Raw genomic sequence first — 27258 nt, 5'->3', positions numbered from 1 at the left:
TTCAAACCCACTTCTACACCACCACCCTTAATTTGATCAGTTTTGTTTTGCTGTACTGTGACTGGCCTTTTCCTGTTTATTGTGTTCTCTTATATTTTAGAAAGAACATGCATATATTAATGACCTTTCACAACCTCGGGTCATCCTGCAGTGTGTTACAGTCAATGAATTACCTTTGAAGAACAGTCAATGTGGTAAGAAATACGACAGCCAGCTTGTGCAGAGTGGCCCCACTAGAACGTAATGTTGTTCAATGCAGCTGATTGTGGGATAAATACTGGTGAGGGCACCAGAGAGAACTCCCTTTTCTGGGTACTATTGCTATAGAGCACTTTTCATCCACCTGAGAGCAGATAGAGTGGCAACTCACCATCTCCTTAGTTGGACAGCATCTCAGGTAGTGCTATAGTTCCTCTGCACTCCTGCAGCACTCCCCCTGCACTGCAGCGCTCTCTCTACCCTGCAGCACTCCCTCTACTGCAGAACTCCCCCTGCCTGCAGCGCTTCCTCTATCCTGCAACACTCCCCCGCCCTGCAGCACCCTCTCTGCCCTGCAGTTCTCCCCCTGCCCTGCAGTACTCCCCCAACCCTGCAGTGCTCCCTTTACCCTGCAGCTCTCCCCCTGCCCTGCAGCACTCCCCCTACCCTGCAGCACTCCCCCTACCCTGCACACAGCCCCGCCGCACCCCATGTACTACACTTATGGACTGTGCTGAAGCCTCTGGAGCTGAAGCACTCATGAACTTTGCAAGGCCCACATTTGGTTCTTCAGCCTTCAGTCTGGAGGATATGAGCTCTTCATGTGGATCCAACTCTTTATTGCAAATCAATTAAAGTTCTAGTAAGGAGGGAGCTAGTTAGTACATGGAGAAAGTGCTTTCAAATTACTGCTTGCACACGGTTTGAATCCCAGCTATAGAATTGACCATTTATATTGGTTAGGGTCAAAGTTGCTTTATATTAAGATCAAAATACAAACCAGTCAAAAAGATCTGCCAGAGTAATTGGATGAACGTTTCATCTTGACAAACCCTGTCTAAGCTTCTTCACCTCTCTATTGCTGTCTTCATCATTAAGGTGCTCCTTAGATTCTGTCTCTTTAATCAATCATTTAGCCACCTGCCCTAATAGCTCCTTATAGGATCCAGCTCCAAATGTTGTCTGTGAAACACCATTGGATGTTAAGGCTGCTATACAGATTCAAGTTGTCACTTAACTTCTGGAGGCTTGAAACCTTTGTAACCATATACCTAGTGGACATGAGGAGCCAGGAGTATGGGAAGGTGCTGGTACAGTGATACCGTCACTGGGCTAGTAACCTGGAGGCCCAGCTGAATGCTGTGGGGTTGTGGGTTCAAATCCCATCGGGGCAGCTGATGGAATTTAAGTTCAATTAATAATTAAAAGTTATTCTTGGTGATAGTGTATAGACAACTGTTGTTAAAACTAAAGTCCTTTAGGGAAGGAAGTCTGCTATCCTTACCTGGTGTCACTACAGATTCTCAGCAATGTTATTGGCTCTTAACTGCCCTCTGAAGTGGTCTAGCCATCTTTTTTTTCCAAGGGGCAATTAGTAATACACAACAAATCATGGGCGTATTGGAGACACATACATCCCCATGAAGGACAATGGCAAATGGAACTAGTTTTAGTTTGGGAAACCTGGTCAGCATAGACTAAAGGGTCTGTTTCTGTGCTGTACGACTATGAAATCAGCTAAAAACCTGATGAAGGATCACCGCTCCGAAAGCTAATGTTTCCAAATAAACCTGTTGAACTATAACCTGGGTTTAGTGTGAGTTTGTCCACCCCAGTCCAACACCGGTACTTCCACATCTATGAAATCAGACAGTCTCAAGCAGAAAAAGTGTAATGCGGTTGAAGATGCAACGAGGGTTTAGTATGTGTTAAGCCTTTCAGAGACAGAGTTTAAGGGAGCCTTAATACTGTCTAATCCATGTTGCAACATTCTGACCCCCAGCGCTGACGTACCAGATTTTAATGAGCTCGGAATTTGTCTTTTTTTGAAAAAACATGCCTTTAAGTGCAGCCTTTGAAATTACAAGTGTGCACTTTAAAAGCCACAAAGCACATTAAATTTTAAAAGGGCAAAATTCATCCACTTGCCACTTCAATTTGATCAATGTCTTCACTTGGTCAAATTGAAGTGATTTGTGATTCCGCACAAGTTATTCCCACAGAAGGCAAACTATTTATGCACTTAACTGCCCTTCACAGACCTGTGACCAACACAAAAGGCTGGTGGTGATTCAAGAAATTAGATCAGAGATGATAAAGATCATCCTGAGCAAGACATTTTGGCACTTTCTCTCCTAATTGCTTAAAGGTTCTTCTCCAGTCACTCTTTTTAATTGTGGATGATTTCATCAGCAGAGTGCACTTTTGTCTGGCAAACGTATCAGTAAGGAGTGTATTTCAGTACGTGACCATGGGGCTGGAGAGCCATCAATAAATCACATTCTAAAAAGGGCCCTGTTAATGATTGACTTCCTACAAGGTGCCAAGTGCCTATCTTCCTCACTGCACACCCCACCCCACCCCCACAAACTGCAACGCTTTTGTATTTTGTTTGTTGAAAAGTTGCAAAGATGAAAGGATGGCACTCAAAGTCAACTACAAGGTGCGACTGACACTGTCTTTGATGTTACATAACAGGTTCAGGTATGCCACACTGAGAACAATGTTAACCAACAGACCCAATTTACAGCACTCCCCTTGTGTCAGCCTATGGCCTGAGTTTTTTAAAATTCATTCACCAGCATTTATTGCCCATCCCTAATTACCCAGAGGGCAGTTAAGAGTCAATCACATTGCTGTGGGTCTGGAGTCATGTAGGCCAGACCAAGTAAGGATGGCAGCCTCCTTATCTACAGGGCTTTAGATTAGATTAGATTAGATTACTTACAGTGTGGAAACAGGCCCTTCGGCCCAACAAGTCCACACCGCCCCGCCGAAGCGCAACCCACCCATACCCCTACGTCTACCCCTTACCCAACACTATGGGCAATTTAGCATGGCCAATCCACCTGACCTGCACATCATTGGACTGTGGGAGGAAACCGGAGCACCCGGAGGAAACCCACGCAGACACGGGGAGAACGTGCAAACTCCACACAGTCAGTCGCCTGAGGCGGGAACTGAACCCGGGTCTCTGGCGCTGTGAGGCAGTAGTGCTAACCACCGTGCCGCCCACTAGTGAATCAGATGGGTGTTTCCCCCAACAACAGTTGTCATTAGACTCTTATTTCCTGATACTTATTGAATTCAAATTTCACCATCTGCTGTGGTGAGATTTGAACCTAGGTCCTCCCGAATATTACCCAGGTCTGCGTATTAACATTCCAGCAATGATACCACTGGGCCACTGCCTTCTGTGTAAACATATATCAAAGGAAAAACATAAATCGCTGGGAGGGTCACATGGACCCAAAACATTAACTGTGATTTCTCTCCACAGATGCTGCCAGACCTGCTGAGCTTCTCCAGCAATTTTTGTTTGTGTTTTTGTTTCTGATTTACAGCATCTGCAGTTTTTATATATCAAAGCAATAGCTGTTCAGTTAAAGCTAACACCAGGATAAAAGGTAGTAGACAGCTGAAACCATACAAAATGTATGACACAGGAAAAGGCCATTCAGCATATTGTCTCCATGCTGGTCACCAATAGATTACAGAGTTGAATCCCACCACCCTGAACTTTGTCCATAGCTCTGCTAGTCACAGCTATGCACTTGGACATCCAAGTACTTTTTGAATGTAGTGGGAATTTCTGGTTGCCTAGAATCATATGAAGGGTGATGCAGTCAGATTCTATTTTCAAAACACAGTTGTACAGGAATTTTAAGAGCATGCCCTTTTAAGGTTATGGGGAAATCATTGGGGTCTGGATTGAACAGATCCTTCAGAGTCAGCACAATGGCCCAGATGGTGATTTTGATGATTGTATGATGCTGAGCCTTTCCATAGGGAGAAGTAGGTTTTTATATCTCCCAAGTTTAATTCCAGGTCAGTCAAAATTAAACTGCAAGTGGTGCTAATGCAAAACACGGAGAAGAATTAATTCATCAACTTTGGAGCATTCACTGGATTACATGAGCACTAACCTGACACTGGTTTTTAACAACACAAACTGCATCACATGTTTAACCTGGTCTTCTAAAGGTCATTATGATTGCTCTTCTGTTTGGACCAAGCCATCCAGGTTTTGAAGGATTTTGGGTACAAAAGGTACTCACCTGCTTCTCTGGCTCCTGGGGAGCAATTCCCCAAGAGATCTGCTCATGATCCCTTAGTGTCCCTCTAACTAATCTCCCTCACTTCACTAAGTCCAAATGCTCAGAGAGCTGGTGCAGACATGATAGACCGAATGGCCACTTTAATTCTGTGACTTCACAATGAGTAGCTCATTGGTTAGCCTTGCTGCCTCACAGCTCTAGGGACCTGAGTTCAATTCCATCTTTGGGCAACTATCCATGTGGAGTTTGTATGTTCCTGCTGTGTCTGCATGGGTTTCCTCCCACAGTCCAAAAATGTGTGGATTAGCCATGGGAAGTGCAGGGTTACAGGCATAGAGTAAGGGGGTGGTCTGTGTTGGAGGGTCAGTGTGGATGCAATGGGCCAAATAGCCTGCTTCCACACTGTAGGGATTTTATGAACACCATATCAGAGTTGAAATTGACCTTAAAACTCAGTTCTAAAACCCCTTGGCTATCACCCCCTACTCCATCTTCATTAGCATTAAAGAACTGTGAGACAGTCTGAGATTGCAATAGGCACTATACAAATGCCGATTTTATTTTTCTGAAATCTGTGCCTGTATATCTCTTGGTGTGCAGGATTCCCTTTATAGATCCCAGAACTAATTCCCTACCTCTAACCTGACTTCCTGCTGAAAGTGCTGTGGTCCTTGCTTTGTTCACTCAGTTATTCACGGTATCATTGACGGGTGGAAGTACGGTTCCTAATCTGAAGTTGAATTAATCCCACTGGGGAAGCTGTGTCAGGAAATTCCACAGCACTTGTCCCAGTGCACCATAATGGATGGAAAATCAAAGGCTAGGGATGTGTAATTTGTTACTTTGTGTTCCTGCCACCACATTTACAGCATTCTCAATGAGAAAGTATCCCAGGGAGCTGGGAGTGAATACGTTCAGGCTAGAGGACCAGCAGTAGAATGCAGTCCTTCATGGAACAGGAAGGAATAATATCACAGCATTTAATGGGAACCTGAAATGGAGTAGAAGGTTATCTCCATGAAACCTAAAGAATACTGAGAGGCCTGGATAGAGTGGATGTGGAGAAAATGTCTCCATCAGCAGGAGAGATGACGACCCGCTGACCCATTGAAGGGACGACCTGTTCTAACTGAGGAGAAGCGGAATTTCTTCAGCCACGAGGTTGGCGACTCTGTGAAACTCATTGCCGCACAGGGCTATGGAGGCCAAGTCATTGAGTGCATTTAAGGCAGAGATAGAAACGTTCTTGATTGGTAACAGGATCAAAGGTTACGGGGGAGAAGACAGGAGAATGAGGTTGTGAAAGGATGGTCATCTTCACCTCGAACAAGAAAGCAATCCCTTCTCTAGCTACCTGAAGAAGGAACGGGAGCTCTGGAAGCTTGTGGTTTTAACTAAACTTGTTGGATGATAACTGGGTGTCATGTGATTTTTGACTTTGTCCACCCCAGTTGAACACCGGCATCTCCACATCATGGCTCCCATTTAAGGGTCTGACCCAAATGATGTGTGTTGCAGTGAATTATTAGAGCTGTGACAGTGAAGTGAAGAATTCATCTGCGATGAAGTGTGGCTTTCAGCACATGCACAGACTTGCCTGTCGTTATTCAATAGGTTCTGGTTCAATTTTCAAAGCTCTGTTAATGCATGGCTCTGTATTAGAATGTAATTACCCTGAGATAACTCCTGCAAACAAACTGCCTCCAACTAATAGCCCAGGTCCTTTGTGTCGTCCACACAGCGGCTTTTGGATGGGGGCCAAGGCGGTGAGAAAGAATGCAGATGTGCAGCTTGAGCCTCTGCTTCCTGTCCAACCTGTTCCAAAAGCTCGACTTTCCCAGAGAGTGGCTGCAGTGGAAATCAAAGCTCACCATTATCTCCGGGGGAAGAAGCAGACACAGGGGAAAGGGAGACCGATAAGAAGTAGAGTCGGGTGTGCCACTCATGTGTCTCCAGGCTTTACCCTTCCATGACACGACTTAAACCAACATGACAGAGTGAAGCCTTGGTTTTCTGCTGAAGTTGGACGCACTCAAAAACGTATGCTACGCTGAAGAATGCAGTGAGTGCATGTGTTTAGTGTCTGGGTTGTTCACAGGACCTGATGCCAGACCTGCATTGCATCGGTCTAATTAATTGCTTCTGGAGCAAAGCAAGGTCTTGTCCTCTCATTTTGGGATTGGAACTGTTCGGTCTCAAGCAAAGAAACTATGATGAATGAGATTTCACCTACAGGGGACATGGAATGCAGTGCCGTCTGTGCCACAGATTGGCACTGGGTCGCCAGCTTTGGTTTGATGGGAATGGTCACGCTGCCAATTCTGGGGAGGGGCAGATCGCCAGGTCGCTGCCTGGGATTTTCCGGGTCACCAGCAGCTGGAATTCTATCTGTCTGGCACTTCCATCCCTTGCCACTTCCAAAGTGTCAGGGACTTGGGCACCAGAACTGCAATTCAGGCAGCTTGTCCCCCTAACAAATCATTCCATCTTTACACATTGGTGCTGGGGCACAGGATTCATTCCTATTCTACTGCTGCAAGTAACATTGACAGGACAATCCAAGACATTAAAAAAAATCACTACTTCATAGCACTAATGCACAGCACTGTATATAATTATCCCTGTTGGCAGCTGTTCCCCATGCTATACTGTGCCAGCACCAGCTGTAACACTGTTCTTTTGCAAAGCAACAGTTAGCAGCCATCTGTTGATCTGCTTTTAAGCACTGCCAGTGATAGAAGGGGCGAGCTTGAGGCGTGTAGAGTAACACAGAGGATTGCAGCCTGTTACCTGTGCTTTGCAAATGTATTATATAGGAGCAGAAGTGGACCGTTCTGCCCCTCAAGGCTGCTCTGTCCATCAATAAGATCATGGCAGGGAGAGAATAGTTTGTGTCATTATGTCAATAGGCTCAGCCTTTCACTGTGGATAAGGTAAACATTGGAAAAGCTAGTATTGCCAGCGCATTTCCTCACCCAACCCCAGCTTCAGGGCTTATGCACATCAGGTCTGCTACTCACCCCACCCCACCTAAAATCTCAGAGCTAACTGTAGTTTATTTGAGTCTTTAGTTATATTAACATGGTAGGCATCCCCAGGGGATTCACTTGTGCTTCTATATATAGGTGCAGGCTGGAGAGGGTTGGGTGGGTTTGCAGGTTCATGTGTGTTATAGTGGTCTCTGTAAATAAAACGTCGTAACTGTAATAAAGGCTCCAGTTCTGTCTTTCTCAACCAGCCGAAAACAATCGGGTTCCTTGTTCTTGCTAGAATCAGCGGTTTTTGCTGAGATGTGAAATGTTTGTGTCCATTTGAGTCAGATGCAGATGAGAAATGGTGTTGACACTTGGGGTTTCTGTACATAAGATTCCAGTGGAGAATCAGGCACTCTGCATTAGTCTGATGTATTTCGACAAGCATCAAGACATGGCTTGGCTGGTGGTGAGAAGGGGTCTGCCTATGAGATCATTTATGTACGCCTGGACTCTCTCCCGCACCGCACGCTGCCCTCAAAGCGGCTGCGGGGGGGGGGGGGGGGGGTGGGAGGAATGAGACTGTCACACACCTCCTTCTGGAAGGTGCCTATGCAGAAGAAGTCTGAAGAGGAATGCAGTGGTGTTTGTCGAGGTTCATCCCGAGCAGTGCCGTGACGCAGGACTCCGTGCTCTACGGTCTGTTCCCCGGGACGCACACCGAGACGAGCATCAACTGTGCCTGGAGGATCATCAACTCGGTGAAAGACGCTCTCTAGACGGTCCAAAACCTGTTGATCTTCCAGCTGAAGGAATTGACCCCGACTGAGTGTTGCAGACTGGCACATTCTAAGGTCTAGGACTACGTGTTGAGGGATACGCTGAGGCTTGGGGCAATTGCCGTCAAGGCGCGGTGGGGAAAGACCACCGTGTAACATCTGCCTGTCTGAGAAGAACAGGGGGCCCACACAGTCATTTGGGCACTGCTGACGCCTCAGCTAAATATATGGACATATGATTGATAAAAGTATAGACCTGTATAATATACAAATGATAAATTCTGATCTCTGTATGCAAATGTTTACATATATATGGCATGATCAACTGTACAGACCATCAAAATATTTTATGAATAAAGTATATTTTTGAAATAAAAAAAAGAAAAAAGAATTTCGACATTGATTCTGCCTTCAGGGTAAATGAGAGATGTGGCATTGAAATAGCAATCTGTCTCATCTCAATGCTATTGCAATAATTAACATCGTAATTATGGAGAGTATATAGTAAATGGCAGGATCTTGAGGAGCATTGTTAAACAGAGAGATCTTGTGGTGCAAGTCCTTAGCTCCCTGAAAGTAGCAACACAAGTGGATAAGGTGGTAGTGAAAGCATACAGTATCCTTGCCTTCATCGGTCAGGGCATTGACCATAAAAGTTGGCAAGTTGTGTTGCAACTGTATAGAACTTTGGTTAGGCCACATTTGGAGTATTGTGTGCAGTTATGGTTGCCACACTGTGAGAAGGATGTGGAGGCATTAGGGAGGGTGCAAAAGAGGTTTACCAGGATGTTGCCTGGATTTTAATGTATTAGCTATATCGAGAGGTTGGATAAACTTGGATTGTTTTCGCTAGAGCCAAGAGGTGACCGAATTGAAGTAATTTAAAATTGTGAGAGGCATGGATGGAGGAGTCTTTTTCCAAGTGTGAAAATGTCAAATACTAGGGGCATACATTTAAAGTGAGAAGGGGAAAGTTTAAAGGAAATGTGTTGGGCAAGTTTTTTGCAGAGGGGATGGTAGGTGTCTGGTCGAAGCAGATACAACAGCAATGTTTAAGAGGCATTTAAATAGACACATGAACAGTCAGGGAGAGGAGGGCACAGAACAAGTCCAGGAGGATGGGATTAGTTTAGAATGACAATGTGGATGACACAGTATAGGTGGGCTGAAGGACCTGTTCCTGTGCCATACTGTTCCTGTTCCATTGTCAATGCTTGTGAACATTGAATTTAAGAGCTTGGAGGTTGAACAGCATAGTTACAGGTTAGGTGATCCATTCTGGAAAACCAGACGCTATAATGAAGGCCGGAGGAAGTGAGGACTGCAGATGCTGGAGATTAGAGTCGAGAATGTGGTGCCGGATAAGCACAGCAGGTCAGGCAGCATCCGAGGAGCAGGAGAGTCGACGTTTCAGGCATCAGGAATAAGCCTTGATGAAGGGCATATGCCCGAAACGTCGATTCACCTGCTCCTCAGATGCTGCCTGACCTGCTGTGCTTTTCCAGCACCACATCTCGATTGTATATAATGAAGACAGTAATCTATCCCCAAGCCTTTCCATCACCACATGCAAACCATTAAAGAAGGAACTTATCAAATTGCCTGCTGCACAGTTTTTCATTCAGTCCATCCAGTAACAGTATTTTTTTATATTTCATATTCCCATTTGATGTGAAACATCAGCAGAATCACCCTCCATTTTCAGTGTGAGCGTCCTGAACCTGATCTTCTCAGTAGCTATGCACCAGGAATGCTTGGTATGGTGATAACAAATAACTAAAATCTGTGGGTGTGTGAACCCAGAGGACCAATGCTTGCTGGTAATGATAAAGAACTTGTGTTTAAATAGTACCTCATTACGTGACTCTGAAATGTGCCAAACAAGGACTGAGCAGTGGGCTGCTCCCAAGTGCAGGTGGGATTGTAACGTTGGAAGCACAGCGGCCATTCTGAGTGCAGCAACAATGTAATTATAGAATCCCTACAGAGTGGAAACAGGTCATTTGGCTCCTCGAGTCCACACTGACCCTGCAAAGGCCATCCCACCCAATCCCTGTAAGCCTGCATTTCCTAAGGCTAACCCACTTAGCCTGCACGTCCCTGTACACAGCATGGCCAATCTACTAACCTGCATATTTTTAAGACTGTGAGAGGAAACCCACATAAGCATAGGGAGAATGTGCAAACCCCACACAGACAGTCACCCGGGGTGGAATTGAACTCAGGGTCCCTGGCACTGTTAGGCAGCAGTGCTAACCACTGAGGCACTATGCCATCCATAATTGATTACAGGAAGCTGGTTGGCCATAACTGCAGGGCCAGCAGGTTCTTGTCCTGCTGCTGTTGTGCCTGCTCTTCCTGAAGCTCTGATTGCCATTCCCAGTACAGGAGAACATTTACTTAGGCATATTTGATGTGACTTTTAATATCACTTACAACAAATCATCAGCTTAATGTTTCCTCTGTAACTTACGGTGATCAGACATTCTGTACTGGTTAGGTTTTTTTTATTAAGTGTCCTGGTGTCCCAACAGTTTTCTGGAAAATTCTCAAACCATTTAGGTTTCCAGCTCTCCTGAAAAGCCTCCCCTTTAACCTGCTCCTTGTGTTCAAACAGGGAGAATGTCAGCACCTAATGATCTTCCAGGTTTTTTATTCCTCAAAAATATACTTCATTCATAATATATAATATTGGGTGGAACATGCTGTATGGAGTGTGGAGTCAAGAGTGTGGTGCTGGAAAAGCACAGCAGGTCAGGCAGCATCTTAGGAGCAGGAGAGTCGGTGTTTCGGGCATTCGCCCTTGATCAGGCAGGTATGGAGACTAGTTGAATTTTGCAATAGTGTTAATATTTGCAATGTACATTTCATGTCAGGTATGCAACCAAAGGATAAAACATTTCAATTTGCAAATTACCCTGAGTGCGACAAAAATAAACTTTCTCAACACACCAAGTTCCACTCCGAGGAACTTCAATACATTTTCAATATACTTGACATTCTAGGTCTTTGAAAAGGCCAAGTCTGTGAAATGTGAGACTTATGTTGAAATTTAATGCTCATGTGCTGTCCTTCTTGCTCACCCAGTCTAGTCCTGACTATCCACTCGATCACACTGCACTGATGAATCTGATTCATTAGGAATGTTTCCATCCACTGGCTGCATAGCAACAAAATGCAAACTACCACATGGACAGGGCTCGTCAATTTTACTCAATACTTTCACAATAGGCGATAGCTCTTCCTGTTGGATGCACGTCGGCCTTTTAACAGGAACTGCAAACACTTGTGCCACTTGTCTGCCTGTCAGATTAAGAAGGAAGAAATTGTTGTCACTGGATTTCAATATCTGTCTCTTAACAGTGTAAATCTTCCTTTAACAAGAAGAAATCACCCATACAGCAGAAAAATTGAGACCAAATCCAGTTTTGAACAGTTCCGAGAAGCTTTTTTTTCCCCTTTAGAATAGTGAGTAAACTTTTGGGATACTGAACTCAGTATTTTCTAATGGCTCTGCTGGAAACCTGAGACATGTTCGGGTGGAAATTCAGTCTAAAGGTAAAAAAAAATTAAAGATCCTGTAAAAGTAAGACATTTGTTAATAGGAGTGGAAGAGGAGGGCAGTTGCTTGTCAGTTTTAAAAATTAAAGTTAATTTAATTTGTTATTTTTAGTTATTTATTGCATTGTAATGTGGGAGGATGGTTCAGTGTCTTTACAATAGTTTTGGTTTGTTCTGTAAAGTAGAATAGTGGGTCGTTTATTGTTATTGTTGTTGTACCATAAGATTATATTTTGTACTTTTATAATTTTGTAAAAAAAAACCCTTTTCAATTAAAAAAAGGTACTAGAAGTCAACACAATGTGAAACCAGGCAAAATACCGTATCTGTGAAGTTGAACGATCGACTCATGTCAATCTTGTAAGAATGAGTAATATGTTTTGAAAGAGAGAATCATTTAGCTGTGGTATTGGGAGATTGTGCAGACAATGAGGGATTCTCACGGACTGTTGGTTTTGGTTGAACATATTGTGTGGTATCACACAAAGGCAAATAGAATGTTGATATTTAATACAAGAGGGGTGGAATGTAAAAGTTTTGCTGAAGTTGTGCAGATTCTCGTTAAAATCACTTGTGAAGAACTGTATACATTTTGGTCTCCTTCTTCAAGGTGGGATATAAACGTGTTAGATGCAGGTCAGGGATGGTTCAATCGGCTAATAAATGGGATTGGGCAGGTGGCACGAGGGGGGATTATGAAGGAAGCTTGAACAGGCTGGGCCATCATCCTTTGGAGTTTAAAAGATTGAGAGGTGGTCTCACTGAGGTCCTGAGCAGTCTTGACAAAATGGTGGCTGAAAGAATGTTTCCCCTGACTGGAGCCAGGGGCCATGGTTTAAAATGAAGGGATCTCCCATTTAGGGTGGGGATTAAATTCTTTTTTCTCTCTGAGACGATCATGAATTTTTGGAATAGTCTTCCCCAGAGACGAATGGAGGCAGGGTGGGAGGGGCTGTCATTGAATTTTCTTATAGGCAGATGTAGATTGATTTATCACTAACAAGGGAGTCAAAGTTATTTGGGGTAGGTGGAAATCCAGAGTTGAAACCACAGTCAGATCTGCAATTATTTTATTGAATGGCAGAGCAGGCTTGAAGGGCTGAATGGCCTGCTCATGCTCCCAATTCGTATGTTCACATGAACCATTGTTTGTTGGTACTTTCATCTTGCCTCAGCCCACTCCCACAGTTATTGCCATTGGTCAGCTGTTATGTCAATCATTGTGGAGTCAAGCCTTCCTAAGTCTATCAGTACATTCCTGGTAATGATTTTCGCAAGTCTGATCTTCCTAAACCAATACTGCACTGAAATAACTACACAGAGGCTGGTATCCTGTCACCAAATCACCTTTTATTTACTTGCACACAGTACACTGGCTGTGGCCAGCCAGCTCAGAGTTAGTTCCCTGAACTGAGGAGATTCTAAATACCCAGTTTATATATATTTTTCTTTCTTTTCTCTTTTTTTTTCTTTTTTTTCCCAAAATCCCACACAGTGCTAGTGCCTATTTATTCCCAGCACCCATGTTGTGTGTGTGCAGGTGTAGGACACAGTGAAGAACAACAAGTGCAGAAAACTTTATTCACATTCCACCACCAGGAAGAAAGGAAACACCCGGGTGGCCAGTGACAAGCAGTGCCCTTCACATCAAAGGGCAAAGCTGCATGAGCAAACAGTGAAGGGGAGGGTAGGGGTTAAACCAAAATAGAGTTGGAGGGGGAAATAATGTACTCCACACCCTGCGGTGCCCACCTTTCCCTGAAAGTCTCGAGGGTCTTGGTGGACACCACGTGCTCCTTCTCCAAGAACACCCAAGCCCAGAATCCCCCCCTTTATTATTTTTATTTTTTTAAATTTTTTTTGCAGCAGTGAGGTAGGCCCCAAGCAGCAACAGGGACAGTACCCTTCAAGGAGGCGAGTCCTTGCACGTGCACGTACACACACACAGTCAACACACCGATCCAATTCCCAAGATAGGCAAAACACCCGAGTGACCAGTGACAAGCACTGCCTTTCACATCAAAGGGCAATGCTGTGTGATCAAATAGTGAAGAGGAGGGCAGGGAATCCCTTGTTTCTTTTTTTTTTCCTTTCCCACACTATCGCCTAACTGCGGTAGTGCTTATTTATTCCCCAGCACCCATGGTGTGTGTGTGTGTGGATGTGAGACACAGTGAAAAGACACAAAGTGCACGAATCTTTATTCAATTGCCACCACCAGGAAGATAGGAAATCGCCCGAGTGGCCAGTGACAAGCACTGCCCTTCACATCAAAGGGCAATGCTGTGTGATCAAAAGAGTGAAGGGGAGGGTAGGGATTAAATCAAAATAGAGTTGGAGGGGGAAATAATCCACTCCACTCCCTGCGGTGCCCACCTCTCCCTGAAAGTCTCGAGGGTCTTGGTGGACACCGCGTGCTCCTTCTCCAAGAACACCCAAGCCCAGAATCCCCCCTTTATCTTTTTTTTTATTTATGGTGTGTGTGTGTGCAGGTGTAAAACACAGTGAAGGACACAAAGTGCACAAATCTTTATTCAATTTCCACCACCAGGAAGATAGAAAAAAAAAACACCCGAGTGGCTAGTGACAAGCACTGCCCTTCACATCAAAGGGCAATGCTGTGTGAGCAAAACAGTGGAGGGGAGGGTAGGGACTAAATCAAAATAGAGTTGGACGGGGAAATAATACACTCCACTCCCTGCGGTGCCCACCTCTCCCTGAAAGTCTCGAGGGTCTTGGTGGACACCGCGTGCTCCTTCTCCAAGAACACCCAAGCCCAGAATCCCCCCTTTATATTGGTCAGTGGGGGCTTCCTGATTGGCCCAAGTTAACAAACCTAATCAAATTGTTTTTTTAATCCCAGTGGATCAAACTTCCAAAAACATCTCAGAGTATCCTTAGCATCCATGGAGTGAGAGAGACAGAGTTGGTATATAATGGCTACTCCACTGTAACCATTTATCAGAAGGGTCATTTGTTATTTACTGACCCCATTATCAATCCCTTGTATCTTACATATTATCCCTTTACATAGTCAATCTCTCCCGCTTTCCATTGTTTTCTTTCGTTCCTCATCTGGCCATTCTCCTTTTTCCTGCCTCTGCACCGGCTTAGACGTTGTTCAGCTCTAACTTTTTCCAATTCTAGCAGCCACAGTACTGAAATATTACCTCAGTTTTTCTTGCCAAAGATGCTGGATGACCTGCAGAGTTCCTCCAGCTTTTTCTATTCTTATTCCAAGTTTCCAGTATCCACGGTATTTTGCCAATGTCGTAGAGCTGTTGTGCATCCAGTCAAAACACAGCTGTACAGACTCCCTGTTACACATTAAATTATTTCCTTGCAAAACTCAGGTAGCAACAAATTGTTTTGCTGAACAGTTGCTCAGATGTTCAAACCTAGTATGTAGAAACCACAAAGAGAGCCGGAGGGAGACAGTTCAGCAATTTTGGCTTTTAATTTTAACTGGAATGTTCCCTATGTTAAACAGCTGATTAGGAAGTGCTTGATGTCATAACTGAGTGTTAATCATTATTTGAAGGACATTGATTGTATCAGTCATTTTGCAAATTTCACCAGACATCCCCATGACTCACATTGCTAATGCCTGAATAATCCTTCATTTCTAATGAAAAACTCTTCTTGATTTCTAAACAGTTGAGCTCGCAATATACTTCCTGTGCCCCCTTGGGTGGGAGAGGAGATGGTTTCTCTGTTTTGAGCCTGCATCAGTTCAAAATTAAGTCAAACAGTTCACCTTTTTGGGAGATGGTAGAGGAATAGTTAGGTACTACTGCTGGATAAGAAATCTGGAGGTCCTGGCTGATCATCTGGAGATTGGATGTTAAGGTGTGCAAGGGGTGGGGGTTGTGGGGGAGGTGGTAATGTGGGTGTGAGCTAAAGGTGGTTGGCATCTTACCACCTCTGTGGTCCCAACAGCACTAGTAGGGGTGTAGTGGCCATTGCTGGCACTGCAGGCAGTTCCAAGGAAGAAGAGAGATGCCATCACGACATCAGGTTAGCGTAAAGATTTTGTGCACAGCATGGCTGAGAGACCCCTATGAGGTGGGCAGGGGAAGGACAGGGGGGTGGTAATGGAAAGCAAGGTTTGGGAGGCCAGAAATGGGGAGCTATCTGAGAGTTCTGTACGACGGGGTGCCATCTTGTGGGGGGCTGCCCCTGGTGGACACAAGGTGTCTTTAAAAATTCATTCTTGGCATTTAAGCATCACTAGCTAGGCCAGTACTTATTTCTCATCCCTAATTGCCCAGAGGACAGTTGACAGTCAGCCACATTGCTGTGCATCTGGAGTCACATGTAGAGACAAAAAACTGCAGATGCTGGAATTCAAAGTAGACAGACAGGAGGCTGGAAGAACACAATAAGCCAAGCAGCCTCAGGAGATGCAGAAGTCAAGTGGTTCCTGGTAAAGAGTTACACTCGGAACATCGACTTCTGCACCTCCTGATGTTGCCTGGCTTGCTGGAGTGACATGTAGGCCAGACCGGGTAAGGATGGTAGTTTCCTTCCCTAAAACCAGATGGATTTCTCTAACAATCAACTATAGTTTCATGGTCATTCTCAGACTCTTAATTCCAGATTTTAAAAAATTGGAATGAAATTCCACCACCTTCCATGGAGGCATTTGAACCCAGGTCCCCAGTACATTACCTGCCTGTCTGGATTAATATTCAAGTTATACTATCACTCGACCATCACACCTCCTTCCCCCATTCCCCCCAAAAAGAGATGCCCCCTTGCTGCCCACCAGCAGCCTGCAAAACTACTGATTGAAAAACTGCAGCAGGGGTGAATGAGGCCCTTTAGTCAATTGTCCACTGAATCGGCCAAAAGGCAACCAGGCTGCCTCTCACCTTTCCTGCCCCCTGGAATATTGGAGACAGGTTGAGAATGGATGGGAAAATGGCCACCTGGCCACTCACCTTCGAATATGCCAGTGTGGGACAGTAAAATTGACCTCATGCGTTCAAGACCCACCAAAGCAACTGGTCAACTTAATTAATCGGTAGTTAAACAAAAACTATTAGCGATGGTGACCGAAATTATTGGATAATTAGAAAAGCTCATATGGTTCACATAATGCCCTTCAGGGAAGGAAATCTGGCATTGTGACCAGCAGTGTGGTCAACCTTTCATTGCCCTCCAAAATAGACTAACGAGCCACTCAGTAAGAGGGTACCAGACCACCACCTGCTGATGGGCACTTAAGGGTGAGGAAAGTCTGCTGCCTTTGCCAGTGACACTCAGCCCATGAAAGCATAAACGAAAATCTTCTCAATGCAAAGGAACACAAGTCAAGCATTTTCAGTAATGAAAACAGAAACCACTGGAAAAAGTCAATAGGACAGTGGGTGATTTACTGGATTAGTGGTGCTGGAAGAGCACAGCAGTTCAGGCAGCATCCAACGAGTAGCGAAATCAACGTTTCGGGCAAAAGCCCTTCATCAGGGCGAAACGTCGATTTCGCTGCTCGTTGGATGCTGCCTGAACTGCTGTGCTCTTCCAGCACCACTAATCCAGTATTTGGTTTTCAGCATCTGCAGTCATTGTTTTTACCCAGTGGGTCATTTAGAAGAGTGAGAGGTGACCATATTGAACCCACATGATTCTGAGGGGACTGGACATGATAGATGTGGACAGGTCGTTTCCCCTTGTGCGAGAGTCTAGTGCCAGATGACGTCATCTCAGAATACATGGACACACCTATAAGATAGTGACGAGGTGGAATGTCTGCTCGCTGAGAACAGTGAATCTGTGGATTTCTTTATCGCAGAGGGTGGTTGAGGCTGGGTCATGAAGTACATTCAGCAGTCACAGACAGATTTTTAAGGAATTCAAAGATTATGAGTGAAAGGCAAGAAAGTGGAGTTGAGAATTATCGGATCAGCCATGACCTCATTGAATAACAGAGCAGGATCGATGGGCAGAATGGCCTACTCCTGATCATGCATTTTATGGTCTTATGGTCAGGCAGCTTTGGTGGAAAGAAAAGCAAAGTTAACGTTTCGAGTCCAATATGACTCTACCTGGTCAGGCCCGCCTGTGACTCCAGACACACAACAATGTGGTTGATTCCTATCTGACCTCTGAACAATTAGGGCTGAGAAATAAATGCTGGTGTGGCCAGCGACGCCTACATCCCATGAATGAATTTTTTTAAAATCCCGTGTCCAAGTTTTGACTTGAAACATCAACTCTGTTTCTCTCTCTACAGATGAAGCCAAGTTTCTCCTACACTTTCTGTTTTTATTTCAGATCACCAGCATCTGTAGTACTGTGTTGTCCTTCAAGCGTAATGCAGTCTGCTCTCCTCATTTAACCTTTTAAGCCATTCTGTAACTGAAGTGAATCTGCCCAGTTCTCCCTCCAAGTCCAACATGTTTTCTGAGCTCTGGGATTTAAAACTGAATGCAGCTCTCCAGATGGAGTTTAACCAGAACTCTGTCCAGTTGAGTCATCTCACTCTCCCTTGTAAATTCCTACCCTCTTGTGGTGAAAGCAATTATTTTATTAAGGGATTTAAAGTGATCAAAGAGATTGTTTCCCTGGTGCGCGTGTCCAGAACAAGAGGACAGGACAATCAGAGCTAGGGTTATCATGGGTTAAATCAGGAACACTTTCTCACATGAAGAATAAGAAATCTGTAACTGTCACCCCCACCTCCAAAAAACAAACACCAGGGGGTTGATTGAAAAATTCAAAACTAAGATGAGCGGAATCATGTTGAGCAAGAGCATCAACTATTACAAAGCAAAGGTGGATAAAAGAAGTTAGGAGACAGATCAGTTGTGATCCAATGACAGGATAGGTTTGAGGGGCTGAATGTCCTCTGTTCCTGTTTGTTTTTTGGCTGCCCTTTGTACCCTCACGGTACCCTCGCGGCTCTTCATGGTTTGTGCTCCTGGATGCCAAAATCCTTCAGTCCCTCCAAAGTTCCTCATTTGCATTTGGAACATTCCCTGATTCATCTTTCTTGATTTCAAAGTGGATGACCCCACCACGAAATCCAAGGATGAGATTCCCCGGCACCGACCTCTCCAGCACTTTGAAGTAAGTCTTCAAAGGAAAGCAGTTCACCCGGATAAAAGCCACTGCAAAGCTGCCACTTTGAAGATGTTGTTCTACGCAGTGTGGAGCTCAGTGGGAGCCACTGAAGATTTCTGACTGTATCTCGTGTGCTTGTAAACATTGCTAATGGCATCCTGATCATTTGGAGAACCATCTCTCACAGGCATTACCTACTCTTCTCTATGTAACTTTCATAAAAATCTGGAACATTTTCCCCGAAAGGTTCTTGATTGAATCAATTAAATATTTTTATGATTGAGATCAATCACTTTTCATGAGGAGAAAGTGTAAAGGTAAGATGAGTAAATGGAGTTAAAATATAGACCAATCCTGACCTCACAGAGAGGTACCAAGCCCTGCTATGCATCCTATGTTCATACTTACATTACAAAGTCATTGCTTTGCAAATGAATTATTTAAACATTCAATTGTAATTTACCTGAGGCACCTCTACTAATGGAGTAGGCCTGACTCCATCAAAGGTACTGGGGGTTAGGGGGCATGGGTGGAATTGGAATGGACATTGAATAGAAACAACAATGGGCGGCATTGCTATGTGACAGTGAGTTATCCTCACCCTCACTCGATGCCAATGGAAATTACTGGAAACTGGAATGGAGGGGCTGAATAGGCCAAAGTTGCTGGTCTCACCCAGGGCCTGGTGCATCAGAGGCTAACGCCTGGAGACTGGGGTTCCAGGGAACTCCCACTGCTGGTTAGACTGAGGGTCGCAGCTATGACCAGGGTCTCTGACAGGGAGCAGTATCAGGATCTGTGATTTCCCTCCTGGGCTCCTGGTGTCAGTCACCATTTTTACAAAGGCCTCTTGACTGGGCCCAAAACCATGGGATCTGCCCTGTAATCCCTGCTGGCCTCCACCCCATCACAGGGCCCTCTCTTTAGGTCTGCCTTTCCTTGACGAACTTACTAAAACTCTATTAAACCTTGAATATCTTTATGTTCAGCTGGAAAGTCATCAAGCTGAAACATTGACTCCTTGTCTCAGACACTGCAGAGTTTTCTATTTATTTTTTAGTTACAGATTTCCAGTATCCACAATATTGTCTCTTTGAAATGCACAGATGACCAGAGTACATATAGACAGCTGAGCAGTGGAACTATATGGTCAGCTTTAGTGCAGGGCCTATATGGGTCATCACAGCCTACATGTGAGATTGAACATTCAGCACAGCCATTGGTGGTAGCTGACACCCAATAATTACCTCCTGAGGAGAATATCTATGTTTCCAGGGGCAAGGCTCTGCTCATGAAGTGGAGGCTACCACCAGCCTTTGTATAAAGTGGATATTCTGTTGTTTAGTGCATATGAGGATTCTGATTTATTGCCGATATTAGACACTCCACAGGTAGGCATCTTCCCTCTCTTGAAGTTATAAAGAAAGCTTGATGTATGGGAAGATGAAGAATAGCTGTATCCTTGCTGGGATAACCTCACTTTGAAGCCTGCATCTATTAATTCTGTTTTTCTTCTTTCCCAACAGTCAACAGAATTCTTTGAAATGCTGGATAAGATGCAGGTAGGTGACTCTTTGTACTGAAGACCCACTACTACTGAGCAAACTGGCCTATCATACCAGAGAGAGTCATAATTGCAATAAGATTTAACCGATATGATTAGGGCAGACCAATAAATTTGACAATCGATTATTGAAAAAAGGCTGATCTGTGCAACACAAACTGTAAAGAAGTAACTTTGTCCAGGAATCCCGGGTTCAAGTCCCACTGCGCTGAGGTGCGTAATAATGTAGAATCCTTACATCTCTGAACAGGTTGATTAGAACGTACCCAGAAATAGGTTTTGATTTTTCAGATAGGCCGATGCTGACGGACATGTGAAACGCACCACATCTGGGCACTGTTGTCATGGTAACAGGCAGCATTTTCAGTCATATGGTAAAAAGGACAAAAACGTAAGACTGGATCTTGAAATTGCGACACGGGGCTAATCCCTAGTGGCTCACACAACAGCAACTTGTGTCTGTGCAGCATATTTCACATCATAAAACATCCAAGGCGGTTTGCCAGGGACATTGTAAAATGAAATATATCACAGAGCCACGTAAGTAGATACTTGATTAGACGCTGAAAAGCTTGGTCAGAAAGGACTGTTTTAAAGACTATCTTTAAAGTAGAGGAGAGAGGCAGTGAATCATAGAATACCTACAGTGTGGAAGCGGGTCATTTAGCCCATCGAGTCCATACCAACTCTCTGAAGAGCATCCTATCCAGACACATCCCCTACCCTATCCCTGTAACCCTGCAAGTCTCATGGCTAACCCATTTAGCCTGCACATCCCTGGACACTATGGGCAATTTAGCATGGCCAGTCCAGCCAACCTGCACATCTTTGGACTGTGGGAGGAAACCCACGCAGACACGGGTAGAATGTGCAAACCCCAAACAGACACTCGCCTGAGGCTGGAATCAAACCCAGGTCCCTGGTGCAGTGAGGCAGCAGAGCTAACCACTGAGCCACCGTGCTGCCACCTTACAAAGATTCCCAAGAGAAAGCTTGTCCTGAAATGACCCCTTTCATGCACAGTGTACTCTACGTCATCCCTTTTGCTCCTTTCAAACTCACACTTGATCAAGATTTCACTCCTTTCCCATTACTCTCTCCAACAATTGAAATCCTTTACTGATAAATGCTGCAAAAATAACCTGAAGGTCCCACGGCCATTGTGTTCTATTTTATCTTTTCTGGCTGAAGTTAACACAAATTGACCCTTTTCAGTTACTACCACACCCTTAACAGAATGATCTGGACTGGAGTGTTGGTATGAAACCCAAGCTTCTCTCTTAGTGAACAAACACACGTATGCACATTGGAAAATGGACATACACACACACACACACGCACACATTCACACATACACATGCACGCACACATACACACACATACACACACATTCACACACACATACACACACACATATACACACACATACACACACACATATACACACACGCACACATTCACACACACACACGCATGCACACACACATACACACACACACATATACACACACGCACATATTCACACACACACACACACGCACGCACACATACACACACACATATACACACACACACGCACCCATACACAAACACCCACCATATACACACAAACACACACATCCAGAAACACGTGCAGAAACACCATGACACATGTGGTTCATATACAGAGAAGCAAATGTATACAAAGATACATACAGACACCCAATCTTTATAGATATAAACGTTCATAAATGCGTGCATTTAAATATACGCATACAAATTTCACCCTGACATATACTGTTGAGTATTGTGCAATAGCTGTAACTCTTGTTGTATTCTGTCTTGCTTCCCCTTAGTATTTGCTTGGTCAGTTGGTTCACCCCAATGACTCCCCAGCTGAGATCAGTGAGCTCACCACACACCAAGATTGGAAGTGGGACCAGAGCTCCTGTGTGTGTCAGGTTAATTAACACATCAGCTGACAGAGTTATTCAGTGACCCCCCCCCGCCCCCAGTGAGGAGCTGCTGTTTCAGTTTTCATCAAAGAACCACGAGAGGGATTTGTTGTCTTTTCATTTACAATTTATTGTTCACAGTGTACTGATAAATTTATGTCACTGCACCTGATAATAGCCAAGGAAACACATTTTATTTCTGTGAGGGATCTTTCAAGCCTGAAGTGATCTGGTACAGATTAAGATGTCCATTTTTCTAGTGTTACTGGTTTCATCCGTGACCTGGAGGTGCCGGTATTGGACTGGGGTGGACAAAGTTAAAAATCACACAACACCAGGTTATAGTCCAACAGGTTTATTTGGAAGCACTGGTTTTTGGAGTGTCTTCATCAGGTAGCTGTGGAGGTTAAGGTCATGTTCACAGAATTTATAACCAAAGGAGTTCAGTAAACATATGAAGATTTTTGAGTTACTGCAACCATTTACAGTTTATATGACCATAACCGACTTAGCTATGGAGACTGTTAGGACAGCACACACATCTCTCCTCTAACACCTCCTTCTCTATTCGGACCAAGTCCCCATGACCTCATCATAATCGGCAGGGTTTACTGCTCTTAATCAGGTATTAACTCTTTCAGAACTATATACCTCAATTTCCAAGAAGTTGCTGTTCCTTTTAAGATGTACAAGCAATGCATATCCAGCAGTCCCACAGATGGCAAAAATGAACAGTTAGCTAACACTTCCCCCACTCGTGCTTATACTGTTTGCTTGTAATCAGTTAATAAGCGATAATCTTCTGCAGAGAGCGCACAGTAAGGGAAGGTACTTTTCACAGTATATCCATTTTAACAGAATTTTGGAACAGTGGGGACACAGAAAAGTGTTCTATCTGGGCATTGAGACAAGCGCTACAGTATTATATTCGGGAGATTAAATCCCACAGCAATGCAAAGCACATACATCCAAATCATTTGAAACCCATGCCGTGTCTAGTTCAATCATTTTGGAAACACAGAGGTTATTTTCAGTTGGCATTTTTTTCTAACAAGTTGCTATTGCTTCTGCTGGTCTCATTTTGTTATGAAAAATTTGATGCTAACCCTCTGAATCCTAGAGATAAGATCTAGATTGATATACAGTATATCGGCAAAACTATACGTTGATTATGTGCCAAAAGTGTGCCACCACATATTGGTAAGGACAGGAAAAGAGGGATCCATTTTATATAGTGTTTATGTCATAGAGTCATAGACATGTACAGCATGGAAACAGACCCTTCAGTCTACCTTGTCCATGCCGACCAGATATCCCAACCTAATCCAGTCCCATCTGTCAGCATCCGGCCCACATCCCTCTAAATCCTTCCCATTCATATACCATTCCAGATGCCCTTCAAACATTGCAACTGTACCAGCCTCCACCACCTCCCAGGCAGCCCATTCCACACACACATCACCCTCTACATGAAAAGGTTGCCCCTCAGGTCTCCCCTATATTTTTCTGCTCTCACCCCAAACCTATGCCCTCCAGTTCTGAACTCCCCCACTCCAGCGAAGAGACCCTGTCTATTTATTCTATCCATGCCCTTCATCATTTTACAAACCTCCTTAAGGACACCCCTCAGCCTCCGATGCTCCATGTGCTGCATATAAAGATATATATCGATATACAAAGCTCCTCAGAGTAATGTTCTAGACCCAAATATCTTCGGCTGCATCATCAATGCACTTTGCTCCAGAATAAGGTCAGAATTGGGGATATTTGCAAATGATTGCACATAGTGCAGCACCACTTGCTACTCCTATGTTTTGATAATAAAGCAGTCCATATCCATTTGTGGCAAGATTTGACAACAAGCTTGGACTAACAAGTGCCAACAAACATACAAATGCCAGGCAAATGTTTATTTCCAACAAGTGGGAACCCAACCATTGCTGTTTAATGTTCAATATCATTACCATCGCTGAACCCTCCCCTACTGTCATCCAGGGTAAAAATATTGTTTTTCCCCGCTTTGGACTCTTCTTGAGTTTTCTCATTGGCTATTTTTTGATTTTCTGTTCTCATTTCTGTTCTCATTAACTCTTAACAAGCGAGATACCATGTCGTAAAATTACTTTCTGCATTTGTGTTGACTATTTAGACTCAGCCAAACTAGAAAAAATAATCAATGTCCTCAATAAGTAACAGCCTGCCATTAAACATAAAGCCATGACACACAAAGAAAGCTTAAATTTCCAGACACCCAGTATTTAAACTGGAGCAAGACAACAGCCATAGCCTTGTATGAAAAGTGTTTCTTTCAGTGACTGACGTACTCTGCATTAAAAGGACGTCAATTTGCAATGATATGTTTCCTGCAGTTTCAGGTTGTCCTGACACCCAGTTAGCTAAGTATTTCTTTGTGAACAGTCTCTCCTTGCCAATAGCCTTGCCTCACCCCGACTTGCTTCTCTTCTGCCTTTTTTCTGGCCATTCATTTTGTTCCTTGCCTCACCCCAGGGGCCTTGATCCACCTGGCCTGGCAAATGTGCTCTCCCCCCTCCACATCCCTACCTGGCAAACGTGTGCTACACCCTAACGTTTCCAGCCTTATGCAGATTAGCACTACTTCTCCAATCCCAGGGTGTTCCCCTCTCTGTTTGCTGCTGATTGGCTCACCGGTTCACCTGTCTTCAGTAAACATGGGCGGGCTGAAAGAATAGCCATGTGATTGGAGGAGGAACTTCTCTCAAATGTTGATGAGATACTCTTCACTTGCCCAGATGAGTGCAGCTCCAACAACACTCAAGAGAGCTGATTCCATTCAGGACAAAGCAGCTTGATTGCTTGGCACCCCACCTACCATCTTCAATATTTACTCCCTTTACCAACGACGCACAGTAGCAGCAGTGTGTACCATCCACAAGTGGTACCATCCACTGCAGCAACACATCAAGGCTCCATCGGCAGCATCTTCCAAACCCAGAATCGCTACCACCTAGAAGGACAAAGGAAGCAAGTACAAGGGGAGTGCCACCACTTGCAAATTCCCCTTCAAACAACACTCCATCCTAGTGTAGAAATGGATCCCCATTCCTTCACCATGCCAACCAGATATCCAAAATTAATCTGGTCCTATTTGCCAGCATTTGTCCTAAATCCCTCTAAACCCTTCCTATTCATAAACCTGCCCAGGTGCTTTTTAAATGTTATAATTGTACCAGGCTCCACCAATCTCTCTGGCAGCTCATTCCATACACACACCACCCTCTGTGTGAAAAAGCTGCCTCTTAGGTCCCTTTTAAATCATTCACCTCTCATCTTAAATGCGTGCCCTCTAATTTTGGACTGCCCTACTCTAGGGAAAAGACCTTAGCTGTTCACCATCTCCACGCTCCTCATGATCTTACTAACTTCCTAAAGGACAGCCCTCAGCCTCCAACGCTCCAGGGAAAACAGCCCCAGCCTATTCAGCTTCTCCCTATAGCTCAACCCCTCCAACCCCAGCAACATCCTTGTAAAGCCTAGTTCACTATTACCTTCTCCCAGATAATTATGGATGAGCAATAAATGCCAGTATAGCCAGCAATGTTCACATCTAATGAATGAATAAGTATATAGACATTACCTCTATGTTGGATAATATTTCTGTCTATATTGTGGCCTGACATTCCTGCTACAATGTTTTCAGTATAATCCTCTGCAATATTAGTATGAAAGAAAATAGAATGTTAAGCATTATCTCTGTCTAGTAATCACCATTAGGAGTTTTCGCCATTGCATGCATTCATAGAACTTGAGTTGGCTACAAAAATTAAGCTCAAACCTTCAGCCACAACATTCCTAATCGATACATTTTGAAAGATTTTGAATTATTTGTTAAAATTTACTCAGCAATTATTACTAATAACTCTAAATAATAATGGTGTACTTTCTAAAAGCAATTCTCAAGAATTAAAAATCAGGTTGGTGGATCGACGTTATTTAAAAGAATTTTTACAAGTATTTTTTCGCTGTGTGAGTCAGCCTTTACCAAGTTATCACTCTTAAGTATGTCTGAGGATTATTTAAAGTATTTCTAAAGAACGTACATTTAAAAAGCTGTCCAGTGGCATTGGTTTATGGTAGAGGTTAGCCTTGATGGGCAAATAAGTTTGAGTGGAAACTTGAGAAGGAAAAAGTACTTTCAAAATACGTGCAGTTTTGAGTGCAAACTGTACTGGAATTGCTGATAACACCCAGAGTAGCAACTCACCGTATTATGTATGGATATATTATAAGACTTTATTTGTGAAATAAATTTCAAAGTCTTGTCACGCAAGCAAAGAAAAGCTTTTTATCATCTAATGCTCCTTTAACAGACTGTATATAATCTCCCCTCTCATTGACTTCCATTTGATATGTTCAGATAAACTATTCCCTAATTCCCAGAAGCAATCAACAGCCCTCCAAGTTATTTATCGATCCTTACATTTGCACTATCGAGTATTAAGCTACAGTTTTCTGGACAGAATTTCCTCTTCTGGCCAAACGAAGGGGCAGGGGAAGTCATAGCATCACCCAATACATTGGATTTTCTACGTGCCCACCTCCTAAATGAGTTTGCTAACAGCAGGTTAGTTTACAGGGTCAGGGTCACTCCACCTCAGTCTGACCATCTCCTGCCTTTTCCTCACTGCAAGGAACTGGAGAGTAGGCAGCAATTGATGAGCAGCTTGCACAATCCAAGCATCGCTCAACACTGACGACGTGAGGTGATACTAAGGTCGAGAGGGAGTGTAGTGTGACTTTGTCACTTCGTTGTGTTATAACAAAGACTGAAATCCAATAAGAAGCCACCGAGGGGAGATCAAGCTTTCTCTTCACGTTGAAAAGCACTAGATAAGAACAACGCTGGTCATGTGCCAAGGCTTGAGTTCAGCATCATATTGTACTATAATTAATCATCTAACATCAGTTGTTAAACAAAATCGATGTTTCTATAAAACTGACTGAATGCAGCAACCCTGTCTTGTAGATCATTGCTCAACTGTTAAGAGTCCTGAGTATTAAATGATCAGGTTTTATCCATAATTTTTGACTCCATTCTGCACTGCACACACAACTCAGTTTCACACCATTAACAATCTTTGCTTTAAT

The 27258-nt window shown here is 43.9% G+C and overlaps 1 protein-coding gene across 9 annotated transcripts in view; it reads left to right on the top strand.

Annotated features, from left to right (window-relative positions):
* Positions 1–27258, top strand: part of LOC140491527 (rap1 GTPase-activating protein 2-like) — a 407584-nt gene that overhangs the window by 309916 nt on the left and 70410 nt on the right. For 8 of the 9 annotated variants that reach the window (XM_072589835.1, XM_072589836.1, XM_072589834.1 and 5 more), the window contains one exon: positions 20160–20195. In XM_072589835.1, coding sequence (XP_072445936.1) covers positions 20160–20195 — 36 coding nt within the window. Of the gene's footprint in view, positions 1–11297; positions 11566–20159; positions 20196–27258 lie in introns of those variants that run through there. The other variant, XM_072589842.1, reaches the window with a different exon arrangement.

This window comes from Chiloscyllium punctatum, chromosome 19, assembly GCF_047496795.1.
Source record: "Chiloscyllium punctatum isolate Juve2018m chromosome 19, sChiPun1.3, whole genome shotgun sequence".
Lineage (NCBI taxonomy): Eukaryota > Metazoa > Chordata > Chondrichthyes > Orectolobiformes > Hemiscylliidae > Chiloscyllium > Chiloscyllium punctatum.
This window is presented reverse-complemented; position numbering and strand designations above follow the sequence as displayed.